This window comes from Rhinolophus ferrumequinum, chromosome 14 (genome assembly GCF_004115265.2).
Source record: "Rhinolophus ferrumequinum isolate MPI-CBG mRhiFer1 chromosome 14, mRhiFer1_v1.p, whole genome shotgun sequence".
Taxonomy (NCBI): Eukaryota; Metazoa; Chordata; class Mammalia; order Chiroptera; family Rhinolophidae; genus Rhinolophus; species Rhinolophus ferrumequinum.
In genome coordinates this window covers 71,157,681-71,170,749 of record NC_046297.1, presented here as the reverse complement: position 1 = coordinate 71,170,749, position 13,069 = coordinate 71,157,681, and the positions used below count along the sequence as shown (strand labels likewise).

The 13,069-nt window shown below is 49.4% G+C and overlaps 1 protein-coding gene across 7 annotated transcripts in view; it reads left to right on the top strand.

Moving 5' to 3' along the window:
• PTK2 (protein tyrosine kinase 2) overlaps positions 1-13,069 on the top strand; it is a 123,978-nt gene that overhangs the window by 98,214 nt on the left and 12,695 nt on the right. For all 7 annotated transcript variants that reach the window (XM_033125813.1, XM_033125811.1, XM_033125810.1 and 4 more), the window contains 3 exons: positions 3,969-4,055; positions 6,267-6,404; positions 6,988-7,119. In XM_033125813.1, coding sequence (XP_032981704.1) covers positions 3,969-4,055; positions 6,267-6,404; positions 6,988-7,119 — 357 coding nt within the window. The remainder of the gene's footprint in view (positions 1-3,968; positions 4,056-6,266; positions 6,405-6,987; positions 7,120-13,069) is intronic.

Here is a 13,069-nt window from a genome sequence, read left to right as displayed (position 1 = left end):
GTCTCTCTGCGTTCGTAGGAAGTCCATGTACAGCTCTCGCTGTGTGGCTGAGGGCCGGACTCAACTGACCGATTTTCTCATGAAGACCAGTTAGATGTGAAAGAGCTGCTGGCACGTACCCGGCGGTGGCTCCGAGTTGTGTGTGTGGTAGATACCTTCTCAAAAGAAAGAAGCGAGACTGTCACATCAAGGAAAACAACGGATGATATTTGTTGCCAGTGATAAAACTGGAATTTTCAAGCAAAAATGGGAATTTTGAAAAACTTATATCCATCACCATGACCTTGATAGCTTAAACTTTTCTGATGAGCTCAGGGTGATACTAACAAATGTGATTATTTTTTCATATTGTATACTGAAATGTGTCAACATTGGGAAGATCTGCGTTACTCAGTGACCCAGATTTTCCAAATGGTCACATCGCACCTTTATGCACCATGTGGGTAAAGGTCCACAGTACAAGACAGAGACGGATTGAATGGAGCATAACAATCTGGTTCCAGGTTCCACGTGGCAAGTCACCTTTAAGAAAATGCCACTTGTAGTGTCAGAAAACAGTGTCCCCAGTTGTGCCAAGACCCTGTTAAATGTTCCTCCCTTTTCCAAGCACGTAGCTGTGTGGAGCTGGATCTCTCTGCAGCCTGTCACGCCAACTGGATGTGGACGTAGCCCGGACAGCCGGCTGCCTTCCTGCCACGAGGAGGCGCCACTCCTCTCACTGGCTTTTTTTGGGGGGTTTGGAGGTGGGGTAAAAAATAGTGTTTTTTTTAAATGTAATTAGTTTGTTATCGTGAAGGGTCTGTTTTAATTTCTAATACTGGAAGTATTGGTAGATACATTCCAGATAAACAAAAGCTCCTGGGGTCCTCAGTAAGTTTTGAGAATAAAGCGTCCTGAAAATGAAACCTTTGAGGAGTAGGTGTTCCGAACAGGGTTTCTCAACCCTAACCAGACCTAGCACTCCATTTCTATAAAAAATATTCGACAATGTCCCATTTCCTAATTCTGAAGTGAAATACATAGGTAATCGAGTGACGTGCTAAACATCAGTTCTGCCAGGAGACCGCTAACTATACAAGAGAAATAAAAGTAGATCTTAATAACGTATGCACTCACCTGTAGGGAATACTCTGGTCTGTGACACGGAGAGGCGTGTGGGGGGCCAGGTGCACCTGTGGATTCACCACAAGCGCAGCCCCAGCCATGACCGAGAAGGAATCTCATTGGTCCTGATGACATGATTTTCTACAGTGGCAGGAAATCTTGGTAAAGTTAAAAACCAAACAAAATAAATTGGCCGTTAGTATACAGTAGTTGCAGTTCTGGCAAGTTCAGTGTCTGATAAACTGTGCAAAATACTGTTTGTGTTCCCATGCCAGACAGTTGGTTCTAGGTTCTAGTTACAGGGCCGTGTTGTTTTACTTCGATAAGGTTGAGAGAGACATCTGGAAGGAACGGTCCTGTTGCTCGGACCCGTTTCTCCCCCTCCTGCCCGCCACCCTAAGTGCCCACCATCGTGATCTCAGAGCCCCTCAGACACCCCGAACGCCCGCCAGGAGCACGGCTGCCCAGCTGAGAACGCTCCTTTCGGGCACATCAGGTTTTCCTTTTTCTTCCTCCTCACTTGGGAGATATCAAGAAAAATTCCCTCAGCTCCATAGTCTGCTTATATTTAAAATTCAAGTTTCTCTTTGAGGAGGACATGTCGTGTTCCTGGTAAATCGTAGCGCTTAGTAGCGGGTGACACTTTGGGACGCTCACGTGGAAGAACTTGACATGTTAGCTTATTTAATCTTCATGGCAGCCACTCCTTCACTGAGACTGGAGGCAAGGGAGGTGAAGTGCCCGGTCACCTGCTGGCTGCCTGGTTCTCCGCCCGCCCTCCTGCCCGCCGTGCCAAGTCCGTGTGTGCAGAGAGCACAGGTGGACGGCCGCAGCACCCCACGCTGTGATGAGCAGGGGTGCTGCTGTGCCCTCCTTTTGGAGCAGTTTTCTTTCCATCTTTGTACCTGTTGGTTTTACTTTGAAATGGAACCTTACCGGTGCTATCATTTGCTACCCTGTACCTCCCTGTGAGACATTGTGTGGAGACTGCCATTCTCTGGCAAATCCCTCTCGTGCTTGCCTTTTTATTGGTGAGACAGAAGTGCGCTTGTCAGAGTAGCATCACAACACAGCGGCTTCTGGAGCAGGCGGTCCTGTCATTCCTGCCATGTAGCCTGTCCTCATTGCCTGACTTCTCTGAGCCTCAGTTTTATCCTCTGTACAATGGGCCGGTAATACTGCTTGGTACATTGCTCTCCGAAGGATCAAATGGTATATAAAGTACCTAGCTTGGGGCACACGGGACAGGCTGAGTAAAAGTTTTCATTTTTGCCACCTCCAGAATGTCAGCCAGAGGACACACCATACAGCTGTCAGGTGTTCTGTTTACTGCGTGATTCTTGACTGTGTACGTCCATCCTTGGACTCCGGGAAGCCTTTCCCAAACAACCACTGTAAGGCGCACATATCAACACATCCCTTCAAAATGACTGTACAGAGAGAGTCAAACTCCTATTTTGCCTCCTCTTAATACATGTTCAAATGACACCTTTAAAACTAAATCGGAAGGGTAGTCCTTGGACTTCAGAGACCCTTAGGAAATTGCCCCCAGCGATCAGAGGAAAGCCCCCTCCATGCCCCTTTCCTGTGTCAGGGCGTCTCGGGGGTCTGTCCTCATAAGTAGTTAAGTCTGGAGTGGACTGCATCTGGGACAGTGAGGTCGGGCGGTGCCACAGGGATAAGGAAACGATTTCCACCCTCACGTTAAGAGGCCCGTAATGGCCGGGCCAGAGCAGGTACAGGGTACCTGCAGGCCTGGCCAGGATTCTAACACCTGCGGAGAGCAGAGGACTTAGGTTTATGTCAGGTGGGAGAACTCAGGAGCCGCTGCATGAAGGAAGTAACGTGGGAAAGACTCCCAGGACAGGACAGGAAACATTCTCCAAGTGGTGGGGACATTGTAAGTGGAGGAGGGGGAGACTTTAGAGCTTCCAGTTCACTCAGAGCTTAACTGGAGCAAAGCACCAGTCTCCCTTTAGGACCGAGCACATCCGTGGGAAAGACAGACAGGGACTGAAGCATTTTCTGTCCTCCCTTGGGCCTGCTGGGGCCTCAGTCCATTTCCTTTCTTTCTGGTCATCACTTGGCTGGGGAATAATGGTTTCCATTTTGTGAAATCCCTCAGGATTAGACTTCTGTGTCACACCAACTGTTCTTTCACTATGAACTTTAAATTCAGGTATCTCACAAGCAGAAGGAAGATTTTAGAGCTGGAAGGACTTCCGAGTGCCTGTAGCTCAACTCCCATTTTACAGATATGGCAAGAAAGCGAGTTGGTCTATTCATTGCTCTCTGCCACCCGGCCGGCAAGTGATAGAACAGGACGAATGTCCGCTCGCTGCACAGAAGCGTCCCCGTTGGCATTTTCTTAATGCTGGGTGGTATCGGGCATCTTCTCAGGCATGAGCTCGTTGGCCATTGGTCCTCGTCTCGGGGTCTTCCCAAGTCCTTCGCCCACGGTGTAGATTATTTCTCATTTATCTTTTCTTTTGTTGCTGGGGCTTTTGGTGTCATTTCTAAGAAACCATTGCCTAACCCAAGGACACAAAGATTTGCTCCTGTTTTCTTGTAAGAGTTTTCTAGTTTTAGCTCTTACAGTTAGATCTGTGATCCACTTGGAGTCAAGGTCTGTGTATGTTGTGTGGGAAGCGGCCACCGTCGTGTTTTCACATGTGGGCCTCCTGCTGGCCCAGCGTCACTTGCTGAAAAGACTGTTTCCCCTTGAAATGTCTTGGCATCCTTTATCATTCTTTCCTACCAAGCTTTGTAGAGAAATACCTTTTCCTGTTATTTTCAGTGAAACATAGATTTACCAAAATAATCAAAATCCTCATGTGTGTGACACTCTGTCGGTTTGTTCACAGCCCAGCAGGCCTGGCTACCCCAGCCCGAGGTCCAGTGAAGGGTTCTACCCCAGCCCACAGCACGTGGTGCAGACCAACCACTACCAGGTATGCCCGTCGTTTCAGGCGCAACATGTGTTCTTTATTCCTCGGCACGTTTGGGGGTAGGGAGGTATGTTGTCTATGTCTGTGCTTTTTATTTGTGTATTTATGAGTGTCACTTGGCAAACAGAATGCCAAGAATGCCATCAGTCTAGTAACTATCTAAGGGAGCGTTGTCTTGCCATCCTGTCCCAAGCAGCGGCCATAAGTAGTCACTCAGTCACATGTCCCCCAGTTGTCAGGTCCGTTCTCTTCTCCCTGATCTGAGAAGGTACAGGGCAGACCCGGCAGGCACACGCTGTGCAGAGGTGACACTAAACTGGGCAGTTTTTCTGGAAGGGAAGAATGAAATTGAAAGTCGCCTTAAAAGCCAGATGAGATGCCATGTAGACGGTGTGGAAAGAGTTAGAGTCAACTATCCTATACAAATTAGAAAAGAGTATCATTGAAAGAAAAGGGCCAGAAGCAGAGTCAGCCATTTTTTGTTCTTTTTGAGGGAAGGCATTAGCTTTTCCTGGTGAGCAGGAAGGCACAGCTCAGCGGGCACCGAGCAGGAGTTGGGTACCAGAGTAGTTTAGAGAAAGCACGACATCGCCTGCTGATGAGACGGCAGAAAGAGAAAGCACTCAGAGCTGGCAGGCCTCGGGGGCTTGGCCAGGGGCTGGGCACAGGCCCGTGGCACATTCACGGCCGGGGGGTTTGTGGCGTGTTTGTTCGAGGTTGTCCCAGCTAGAGTAGAAGCCCCGAGCAGAGGGACTTGATGCGACTTTTAAGTGCCTCCGTAGAACAGTGTGTAGCTTAGAGTTCTGTGGATAAGTTAACATTCATTTTTTTCATAGAACAGATGGATGAGTAACCTCTCCCAAGCCGCACGTTTCCACACCTTGTCCGTGACAACAGCTGTAGGACATCTCCTGGTCTCGTTTCATGTTCTCCCTCAGCCTCAGTGCTCTTCTGCTCCTTTCACGTGGTTGCTGTTGTGGAGAAAAATGCCTGAGATCATTTGAAATCTTTGTTGTGAAAATTCCTAAAAGTTCTCATGCAGGAATGTGTTCATTCTGACCAAAAATAGTGGTGATGTAGCATTTTATGTTTAGTAGAAGGTTTTATGATTAGATATTTTCATTCAAGTAAACTGTGAGAGCTATCTGTATGTCTTATTTGAAAGTTTATTGATTACATAATGTCAGTAGGGAATTTGAGTATAAATTAGAGTCTGGAAATGGAACAGATACACAAAACCTGTGCTGAAAGGTGTGCTGCTCTGTGGAAATCCTAATTTGGCTGCTTTATCGCATTAAAAAATTACCTGACAGCCCTGGCCACTCCATACGACTCTGATGAGTGATGGGAACAAATACTGATTTCCTTCTCTCTCTATCAATTGGAGAACAGAACTATATAAAGAAACTTGTTTTCCTTGAGCCTGACCCTTCTCTCCAAGGCCACCTGTGTGTCTTCTCTCTGGCTGGGTCGTCATTGCTCAAACATGAAGAGTGACTTTTTGCCCCACCAGCCCCGGTTCACTAGAGGACAGACATTCAGGGGTTTGTTTGTTTGTTGTTGGGGCATGGTGGTGGGTCTGGCAGGAAAGGGAGTCCCGAGCAGTGCAAGGTGGTCCTCTTGGTGGCCTCCTGTTGCTTTTGCATGGAGGGCGGTCGGCTCTTGGCACTGCAGTAAGTATAAGACTCCAAAGTAGGTGATTTCTGATTTTCTAGTGAACATTTGCATTCGTTGTCTAGCCTGACCATAACAGAGGACCTGTTCTGAAGGTGTAGTTAAGAACCCATTTCCTCGTCCTTAGCAGCTTCTGGAAGCCGCCTGCCTTCTTGAGCTCAGACCCCTTCCTCCATCGTCACAGCCAGCAGTCAGCGTGCCCTGTCTGACCCTTCTTCAGTGGTCACAACTCCCACTCTGCCTTCTGCTTCCCTTGAGCGCTTTTCAAGAGCCTCGTGGTCACATTGGGTCCCTTTGGATAACCAGGATGATCTGCCCATCTCAGGACTCCTCATTTATAATCCCTTGTGCAAAGTCCCTTTGCCTTGTGAGGTGCCGTGTTCACAGGCTCTGGGGACGGGCCAGGGACATCTTTGGGGGGCCAGTATTCTCGCACAGCACTCTCTGTAACCGTAGTTACTCCTTTCACGTGGAGAGCGAGCAGAGCCGTGTAGGAGCGTCCTATGTCGGGACGTGACCCGGCCGCTCGCTTACCCGCAGGTCTCTGGCTACCCGGGCTCACATGGGATGACAGCCATGGCCGGCAGTGTCTACCCAGGGCCGGCACCCCTGCTGGACCAGACAGATGCGTGGAACCACAGAGCACAGGAGATATCGATGTGGCAGCCCAATGTGGAGGTAAGTGCGGTATTCTCGGGCTTCAGTTTGCTCACGGATGAAGCTTTGCCCAAGGTCCCTTTCCTCTCTAAATCCTAAGATTTCTTGGTTTTGAGTACCTAGTTCTAAGATCAGGGTACTCCATCTACTCATATGCTTTCTGGCTCTGAATCCTTTTTGCTAAAGAAAGGAGAGATGGTCATTCATCTGAAAGGCAGAGCCCCAAGTTGAATAGAATCAGCGTGTCCATGAGGCCCAGGAAGAAACTGGAAGACAGTCAGAGCCTGTTAGTACCGACCCGCGCACACCACGACTTCCCTCCCAGATTGTCCCACCGTGTATGGTAACAATGCTGCATCCTTTGCACGTGGCGTGGATTCTTTCCTTAGAATAATGCCCTGCGAGTTGAGCTGAGTGCAGCGATTTTTAAATGAGCTGGGCACGTGTCAACTCGTGGCTTCCAGAAAGTCCCCTTCAGGCAGCCTAAGAGCCCCATGTCCACCACCCTTGCTGTTTTGCTTGATTTTTTGGAAAGACAGACAGAAAAAAAGTGAGGGCATCACAGTGGGCTCTGAGAGCAGGATCCTGTCTCTCACTCGCCCAGGACTCTGCAGCACGGGACCTGCGAGGGCTCGGGCAGGTGCTGCCACCCCACTTGATGGAAGAGCGGCTGATCCGACAGCAGCAGGAGATGGAGGAAGACCAGCGCTGGCTGGAGAAAGAGGAGAGATTTCTGGTAAGCACATCCCGGGAAGGCTGCCCACCCGAGCCCTGTGGGACCTGCAGTATGGCAGAAAGTCGTGTCTTCCAACGCAGGAGAGCCAGCGGTACACCTGGTTCCTGGACTTGCAGCACTGGGGCACTTGCTTTTCTGGACTTACCTTTTCAGAACACACTTGTACGGTTTCCGTGGTGGCATTGTGGGCTCCGAGGCGAGCAGTCCTGTGGGTTTTCACACAGAAACAACTCCCAGAAGTGGCAGCCTGCACCTGAAACATGTGACCGTGCTGCTGCAGGGAATGTCGCCAGGTGGCCAGAATCGCGGGCGCTGCCTTTCCTTCGTTCTGGCCGGACAGACTACATCTCCTTCCCTGTGCGTCTGGCCTTGTGGGTGGACATGTCTTTCTCAGCAACTGTTGTCAACACTCCCTCAGAAGTCCCCTGGGGACAGAGAGGAAGTGGTGACACAGAGCAGCCTTTGTGTCAGTTGACACAGGGCCCTTTTGGACTCATGGCCCCACTTCTGCGCCCTGAGCCTCAGAACCCACTCCACCCACCGCACATGGCCGTTTCAGTCTTTCCAAAGTAGCCTGAGGAGAGCGACCACTGAACAGCCAGGGCTCGTGCTGTTTCCACAAAACCTTGAGTGGCTGACGTGTCCCATGTGGTCCAGAGCTGTTCCCTCGTACTTGGACTCGGTAGACATTCGTGGAGGCCAACTCTGCCAGGCTCTGTGCCGAGGGACTGAGTACCAGTGAAGGCAGGAGCCAGCCCTGTTTTGAAATCACTTAGTCGTACAGACACAGAAACATTAAATCAATTAATGGAGTTAGGAGGCAGCGGTTTCAGACTGTATTCTACAGAATTCATCACCCTGTGACCCTGTTTCATTCTTTATATGTGCCTTTCATTTTTTACACATAGTTTAAAATTAAACAAAGCGACCTGTACTGTCAGGCTTGGTGAAGCACGTTGGAACCTGTTGGAGAGGCCAGTGGCCTCACTGCAGACAGAGTGTGTTGGGGCAGAGCCTGCCAGCCCATGCACACCTGTGAACTTGAAATGAGGTCACATTAAGAGGAGTGCTTTCTTCTTTTTGGGGGGGGCCTGCGAACGTCACACATGCTTCCATCCTCGGTTGAGTGCCAGACAGGTCTGACACACTTATGAGCACACACCCTTGCCACGATGTAGCAGGATAACACATAGTGTTTACTAGATGCTGGTCACCGTCCTGCATCACAGCCACCCAGTGAGGAAGAGACAGGTCCAAAATCTTGTGTCCGAAACTCGTGGGTTCTGTGGACTTTGGAATTCAGTATTTTCTTCTTTCAGAAAGTTAATGTAATGGGACGCACGTGCCATATGTTATGTACTACTTCAGTGGCATCCCAGAGTTAAGAGCACAAATACTGCTACAGCAGAACACAAGCATCCACAGTAACAGATAGAAAGACAGACGCACATCAGGTCAGGTCCGGTTTAGGCATAAGGTTCGTTTGCTTCAAATGGAAACAACAGTCTCACGAGTCTTCAGTGCTTTTTAGGTTTTGGAAATGAGGCTAAAGGGATGTGAACCTGTGCCTTCATTCCCCTCATGTAGAGATGAGGAAGTGGGCCAGGCCGCCCGGGTAGTGTGGGCAGGTCCCTGTCCCAGGGCCCGAGGCTGTGCCCTCGCTGCCATCTGCCTCTGGCACACGCTGCATAATGTCTGGCTGCGGGGCGCTGGAACGCCGACTGCCCCGCAGGCCGCCTTCTCAGCGTGTGTGTACAGTAAGGTTCCCGAGCTGTTTGTGGACATGGTGAGTGATCTCACACTGTCAGAATTCCGAATGAGTTAACTGAGTTACAGCATTCTCGAGATGCTAAGGCTTCAAAAGTGGTTCTTCCGTCCTGTAGTGAGCTGAGTGGGTCCGTTTGGGTACCACATCGGTTCTGACAGTACAACCACCTTACATTTTCAGCTTCTATCCAGACAGCCTATCTTCCCACATCGACGTGTGTTTTAAAAAGTAAATGGTACAAATTCTCTGAATTAGAGTTCATGTATTTAAATTCCGGTACAGTCGCATTTGAGCAAAGGTTTTGCTCCCAAGCGAGTGAAGCCACTGGTGTCTGAGGGTGTGACGGAGGCCAGCATGCAGTGAGCTGGGCGGGGTGGGGGCATTGGAGTCGAGATAACGGAGCCAAGGCTTGAAAACAAATTGGAATTTTCCAGGGAAACAGGCTCAGGAAATACATTCCAGGCGGATGGAACAGCGTGTGTGATGACATGGGTCCCAAGCCTGTTCTCAGCAGAGCTCCACGCTCCATGCGCCTGGAGCGTGCTGCTGGGGAAGCAGACGATGAGTTCAGGCACTAAGTCGTCTGAGTGAGTTCACGTCTTCTAAACAGAAGGCTCAAGACTGCGTTTACTCTGCTGGCGGGTCAGTTGCAGTGGCTTTTTTTTTTATTATTGAGATAATTTACATATAATGGACTACAGATCAATGAGTTTTTATACACGCGTGTGTCCATGTGACCTATACCCATATGCAAGATGTTTCTATCCCTCCAAATGGCTTCCAAATTACGTTCAAAATCCACTTACGAAGTTGCATAGGCTTCCCCCCAGAGGTTCTAATCAGTGTCGCCTCACGTCTGGAGGATAACCCAAGTGGTGTGACGTCCTCAGTGAGCCTGTCTCCTCAGCTCAGAGGAAGGACTTTCCCCAGAGTTCATTCCTGACTTCTTTTCTTCCTCCCAAGTAGCGTTTATGATTTTCCTTAAGTACATGCCTCAGTTCCCCTGTTAAATTACTACCCAGCCATTGCGACTTCCTGTCACTGATATAATGGCATCTCGTTTTCATTGAACTTGTCCGTTGTGTATTTCTGTGTGTGCATGTGCAGTTTTGTTTTAGGAATTTATTTTGTATTTTTCAGTATTTATCACATGACATCTTTTTGACGATTTCCTTGGATTTTCCGAATGCACAGTTGTTGCTTTTTAAAAAGCATGTTCTGTCTTCATTTTCAGTGTTCGTTCCATTCTGCATGTTTCTCTCCTGAAGCATCGCTTACCAACTTTTATATTAAATAGGTCTTTGCCCATTTTCCTGCTTTTATTTTTAAAGATATTGTCTATAGTAGTTTTCTCTGTTAAGTATAATGTTGGCTCTACATTTTAAATACTTGGGTGTTTTTTTGTTTTTGTTTTTTTTTTTAAGAAATCTTTACAAGGTTCTACATGATGATTTATGTGGAGTGTTCTGCGTGGGTTTATGCTGGTCCGTATCCCAGAGATAAGTCCCTACTTGGTCAGAGTTGATCATTCTTTTAAGGCCGTGATTATTCTGTTGGTGACGTTTCACTGGGGTTTGGTGTTGGTGTTCAGAAGTGAGAATGATTTGTTTGTTGGCTTCGAGGTCAACATAGTCCTGGTTTCCTAAGATGAGCTGAGGAATCGCTACCTGGTTTGGGTGTCCGTTAGGTCGCGGGTGGGGCTGCTTCCAGCATGAGAGCTGGGGGACCAGTCATAGCTTCCCCAAAAAGGGACTGAGGGCAAAGCGTAAGCATTCCGCCGAAGGCATTTTAAATTGGGATCTCTGAAATATTGTCCCTTCCAAGCCGTTTTTCCTGTGCAGCCACAGCAATATTTCTAAAACAAGCATCTATCTGATCGTGTCACTCTCTGACCTAAGATCTGCCAGTGGTTAGCACAGGATGACCTGCTTAGGGTCCTGGCCTGTGAGCTGACCGCCCTGCCTCCCTCCCTCCCGGCTCCGGCTCCGTACTTCCTGTCCTCTTTCTCAGACCCTGATGTGACTAAGGGGACTGAGCACAGAGGGGGGCACAGCATATAGGCCATCGGGGAGGGCTGAGCAGCTGAAAGGATAGACCAGCCCGGAAGAACATTCCAGCGAAAGGGCACACCAAGTGCAAGGGCGCACGGCCAGCTGGGAAGGAGCCACGTACATCTGAGGGTCGGAAGAACAGCCACAGTGGCCAGAGTGCAGAGAATGAAGGGGGCAGACCACACGGCAGGGGGCCAGGGGCATGGGAGGGGCAGGGAAACAGCGCAGGCTGCAGCTCCACACTCGGGATGACCCTTCCCACCCTGTTCAGGACGGCGTTACTGGAAAGAACCTGGACTCTGGACTCAGCCAGAGGAGAATTAAAAATCCTGGTGATTCTGCCCCTACACAAGTTGTGTTACCTCTTTAGGCTTTCATTCATTAATCTGTAAAATAGTTATAATATCCTCTGTAAGCTGTGGTAGTACTTTTCCCAGCGTTGGGTGGAGAATTAAATGTTTGCCGTGTAAACAGTGGAGGTGGTGGGGACTACGCCTTAATCTTTCAAAGGGCATTTATCGCTCTTCCTCATCCGTTTGATTGCCACAGCAGCCAAGAGAGCTGCACTGCTGAGAATCTGGAATCCTGGATCGTATGGCTTATATGACACAAAGTTCCCGTGGACAGAATATCTTAGGGCCGCTCCGGACCAAAGACTAGTGTCCCAGGTCGAGGGTCAGGCCGTCGCCGCCCCCACAGGGGCTCTGCAGGGAGCACTGAGCATCACTCACAGCTGAGCTTCCTTGTACTGGGCGTGTGTGTTGTTAGAAACCTTAGAGCTCCTTGAGTGGATCAGTGCTAGCAGGCAGCTAAGAGGCCCCTGGTTGTCTGAGCCTGGTGTGTGTCCCCTGGATGCAGTCTGTGCTGGACATGCCACCTTCTGGGCAGGCACGTTCCAGGCAGGCTTCTCCAGCCACCACGAGGGGGCCCGTTTCCGGGCTCGTTCTGCGCTAGACTGTAGACCTGCCGCTCCGGTAAAATAAAGTTAAAAGCAGTGACTACAAAAGGGAAATTATTTTAGTAAAGATGCACAAAATATAAGCCAAATTTTTTCATTATGAACTTCAACCTACCCAAAACTGACTATTTCAGGTTGCTGTAGAAATTTCTGCAGACTCTCACCTGTTTGCATGTCATCGTGGCCGGGGAACAAATCGTTCCCGACCTGCCCTGGTCCTGGGACTGAGCGGGGAGCAGCACAGCCGCTCCTCAGGAGGCCGGTGTATGCAGCCTGGTAGCAGCTTCTCATTTGAAAAGCTGACTCCTAAGTTGCTTTGTCAGTAAGATTGCCGAGACACTTCCTAATCGATCACAGTAAGTAGCTGTTCAGTGAAACCTTCTGTTTTTAGGACCTACGTGGTCGTGTGCGGGTACTGTCCTAATAATGGCTCCTATCTTCTCCTGAACACTTTGGGGAGCCAGGGTCCCTCAGGTGTATCCGTCCACGTTTTTGTAGCAGCAGTTGTGCTGTCCGCTGTGCCTGATCCCGTCTCTTATCCCAGGTGAGCTCCCTCCGAGGAGCTGTGCCTGGGAATCCCCTGCTGTGAAAGCTCTTGCCTGCAGCTGTGACTGGGGCTTGTCTGTTTCCAGGGCTTTCTTTCCTGTTTGAGGCACTACTTAAAGACAGAGTAACTTTGTTACTGATTTTTATTATTATGTGCACAGTAGTTTCTGATGTGATACTATGTTAAAAACAGGATTTTAACTTTAAAGCGGAAAAAGTCCTGTCTATATATATATATATATATGGCCTACTTTGTGTTCTGAGAAAGGAAATAAATATTCGAGCTGTTTCTCCTCTCATAGCAGACCCAAAGACAGCCCGTTGGAAGGCCCCTTCTGGGCCTGTTCTGCTTCCGAGCTGGGCCACTCCTCCTGTGGTCTTCCATATGCCATGTTCCGGATTTGAAGGAGATGGAGGATAATTCAAGGAGGAAGGCCTTTGGGTTGAAAGCCTTAATTTGAAGTTTTTAGGATGATGGCAGCGTGAGAGTAGAGACGAGCTAGCCTGTGGGTTGCTGTGTCCCCCGGAACCTACAACAGCGCCTTCAGCTCTCTCCTGCCGCCTAGGGCAGTGGGGTACACATGCCCTCTCGCAGCATTCTTCCTGGTGCCAGGACCTGGAAATAAC